Below are 3554 nucleotides of genomic sequence, written 5' to 3'. Positions count from 1 at the left end.
AAGGAATGAGGTGTTGAATACAGTTCATTCAGTCCTTCTATTCATATGTAAAGAGCACTCAGAAATAAGTAACACTGTAGCTCAGTGCATGAGTAAGTCCTTAGTATGTGTGAAGTGCTGAGTTAAAGCTCAGAGAAAGGGGAGGAAGGAGGAGGAGTACACATGCTCATAATCTCAGCACTTTGGAGGATTAAGCCTGAGTCAAGCCTGAGGCCAGCCTGGGCTATATACTGAGATAAGATCTTAAGTAAGCAAGCAAATAAATATAAATAAAACCTGGGAATATAACTAAGTAGATAGTGTGCTAACACAGAATGTACGAGACCTTTGGTGTGGACCCCAGGACCACATAAACCAGCTATGGTTGCACACATTTATAATCCCAGTATTTGGGAAGGGAGAGCAGGAGAATCAGAGTTCAAGATCATCCTTCACTACATGGAGAGTTCTAAGCTAGCCTGTGCTATGTGAGACATCATCCACCACTACATGGGGAGTTCTAAGTTAGCCTGTGCTATGTGAGACATCCTCCACTACATGGAGAGTTCTAAGATAGCCTGTGCTATGTATGTGAGACCCTGCCTCATAACAAAGACAAAAAACACAGGGGCTGGATAGGTAGCTCTGTGGTTAAGAGCTCTTGGTGCTCAATCATGAGAACTTGAGTTCGGATCCCACTAGACAGCTCATAAATGCTTAAAACTGGGTTTCCAAGGCTGTGCTTAAAACACTGTGACTAAAAGCAGCCTGGGAGGAAAGGATTTATTTCACTTTACAATTTTTAGTCTATCATTGAGGGAAATCAAGGCAGGAACTAAAGCAGAGGCCATAGAGGAACATTGTTTACTAGCTTGCTCCTCATGGCTTGTTCAGCCTGGTTTCTTATACAGTCCAGGAACACCTGCCAGACATGGTACACCTGCAGCGACTGTACTGGGTCCTCCACATGGTTCAGCCACTTTCTTTTCTGATTCTGGTAACAAGGAAGACCGTAACTACAACCTATGGTCTTCAACTCCATCAGAGATCTGAGAAGGACATAATATCACCGGAGAAAACAGGCAGTGCAGAGCAAACAACTTTCAAAACTTTAGAAATGGCAGAGATGTCTGGCTGCCTGGACAGTCACCCAAGGTTCTTCTACATTGTTGGGGCATCCATCTCCAGCCTAAAGGCCTCGAATATCCAGCAGACTTTTCTGTGGAGCAGAGATTTTTTGAAGGACTCTCCTACCCTGCCTTGGAAAAGTTTGGCAGTTGTTTCTCTCTCTCTCTCTCTCTCTCTCTCTCTCTCTCTCTCTCTCTCTCTCTCTTTTTCTGTGTGTGTCCATGCCCTACTTGTCCAGGTTGTATAGCATACTGTCAGTGATTGAGACATGGGCAATTTCTTGTCCAAATGGCTAGCTTTGCCAGAAAAAAAAGCAAACTCCATATAAAGTTTCTTTGATGCCCATCATCCTTTTTTGAAGTATATTGGTCCAGACATGTCTCACTGTCATGAAAAGCCTTACATTATTAAAACATTTTAAATACCATATTCTGTAGATCTCTGAAGTATTTGAAGACCATATATCTATTTAAAATAAATCTCTGTATGGTCTTGAAAACATACCTAACCTGTCTACAAGTGTGATTGTTATAGAATAACTACTAACCTGTCTTTCTTTATTATCCTAAATAGCGTTCAAGGACGAAAACTTTACATTTTTAAATGAGATGTATAGGTATAATACCTTAAACAAGAATAGAAACATATCTACAGTAAAACAAAACCTTAAATTTGTATCAATATACAAAAATCCATACAAATGTAAAAAACTTGAGACTAATAGCTGTTCAAAAGTAAACTCAACAATCCACCCATTTATCCCATCATTTTTATACTATATACCCCTTTTCCCTTCAGAAAGATATCCCTGAATCTAATCTGCTTTGTTTAACTTTCTTCCTGATCATGACCAGTAATGATTTGTAACTACCCCCATACCAAATGCCCATAACCCATTGAATGAACAAACATCAACCATCCAACCTCTTGGAAATGTGGGCGTTGTGTTCTCTAGACCTTCTTGTTGTCTGTGGGCAATGGCATCTTTGGGGAGCCTGAGAAAATTGAGATAATGGTCAAGCCTTGGAGAAACTAGCTGTAACACTTATTGTCCAGTCTCTGTTCAATGGGAAAGCACAAGGTTTATCTATAGTTCTGGCAAGAGTAGTGTGTGAGGTTGGACCATCTCAGTCAGCAGCCATGAAGCTGTTCTGTATGCAGAATTTTGAAGAAACTTCAACAGAGGGATTCTGAGAGGCTGGATAACTTGGGCCACCCATTTTCATTGGCATCTGGTCCCCTTGTTCTGAAAACAAACTTTCAAAGGTAACATATATATCCACATTAACACAAGCATGGACCTGTGAGTTGTACACAAGCCAACTAAACATGATTTTTTGTTAAATGTTTTAGCAGATAAAGTACATGTCATGTAGTTTTTCTAGGTTTATTTTTTTTTAAGTCTGTAGCCAAGATTTTTAGGTGGTCTCCCCTGATCAGTCCTGATCTCTATCAACCTTGAGGGAATCCACAGCCTTTTGTTTTTTTGTGGAAGCAAAAGTATAACCTCTTCCCCAAAGCAATACATTTTCTGAATTCTATTTTAAAGTCAAAGCATACCTAAAGTGTCTAGGCTGATTTACTTCAGCAGTTGCTCTTACAATCCCAAATCTCTCATGTCATTCGCTCATCAGCAATCAAAAATTTCAAAGTCAACAAGACACCATACAGGATCCAGACTCTGTGTATTTTCCATCTTTATATGGCTTATCCTTCTTATATTATTTTATTTTCTCTTTAAAAAATTTATTTTATTATTTATAAACTATTTCTTATGACTGTTTATACCCATTTTCTTTTCTTTTTAAGCCTATGTACATATTTTAAACTATAAACTGTTTAGAATTTTTTCTCTCTGTATCCATATTTACTGAGCTCCTGCAGTGTTCTCTGACCACATGAGACAAGTCTTAAACTGCCACGTCAGCCCCCGTGTGGCTCTGGGGCATGACACTGGAGACCACAGAACTAGAAAGCTATATCTGGTTCCTAAATCGGAACTTTTCTTGGCTTTCTTGAGTCCTGTGTTTGGATATTCAAGTCTCCATGTTGGATGCCATATGTAGTTAATCTTTCCTATACCACCAGCCCCCAAATCATGACATGGAGACTTCTTATTAATTATGAAAGTGTGACCTTAGCTTAAGCTTGTTTCTAACTAGCTCTTATAACTTAAATTAACCCATTTCTATTAATCTATTAGTTGTCACGTAACCTGTGGCTGTTACCTCTCCTCCTGTATGTCCTGCTTCCTCTCTGTTTCCTCTGCCATCCCTCCCACACCTAGATTCAGCTCCTCTTCTTTTCTCTCTGCCTGGAAATCCTGCCGAATGTCTTCCTGCCTAGCTATTGGCCATTCAACTCTTTATAAAGTCAATCAGAAAGTGCTTTGGCAAAAATAAATCTTCACAGTGTACAAAAAGATTTGTGTGTGTGTGTTTCCTTTT

The 3554-nt window shown here is 39.4% G+C and overlaps 1 protein-coding gene across 1 annotated transcript in view; it reads left to right on the top strand.

Annotated features, from left to right (window-relative positions):
- Tspan16 (tetraspanin 16) overlaps positions 1-2143 on the top strand; it is a 15044-nt gene extending 12901 nt beyond the window's left edge. The window contains 1 exon segment of the mRNA XM_050125512.1: positions 2063-2143. Within this exon segment, the coding sequence (XP_049981469.1) occupies positions 2063-2143 (81 nt within the window).
- The last annotated feature ends 1411 nt before the right edge of the window (positions 2144-3554 follow it).

This window comes from Alexandromys fortis, unplaced genomic scaffold, assembly GCF_014885135.2.
Source record: "Alexandromys fortis isolate MF-2015 unplaced genomic scaffold, M_Fortis_MF-2015_v1.1 scaffold_242, whole genome shotgun sequence".
NCBI lineage: Eukaryota > Metazoa > Chordata > Mammalia > Rodentia > Cricetidae > Alexandromys > Alexandromys fortis.
The sequence above is the reverse complement of the archived record's forward strand: the minus strand, read 5'-3'. Positions and strand labels throughout refer to the sequence as shown.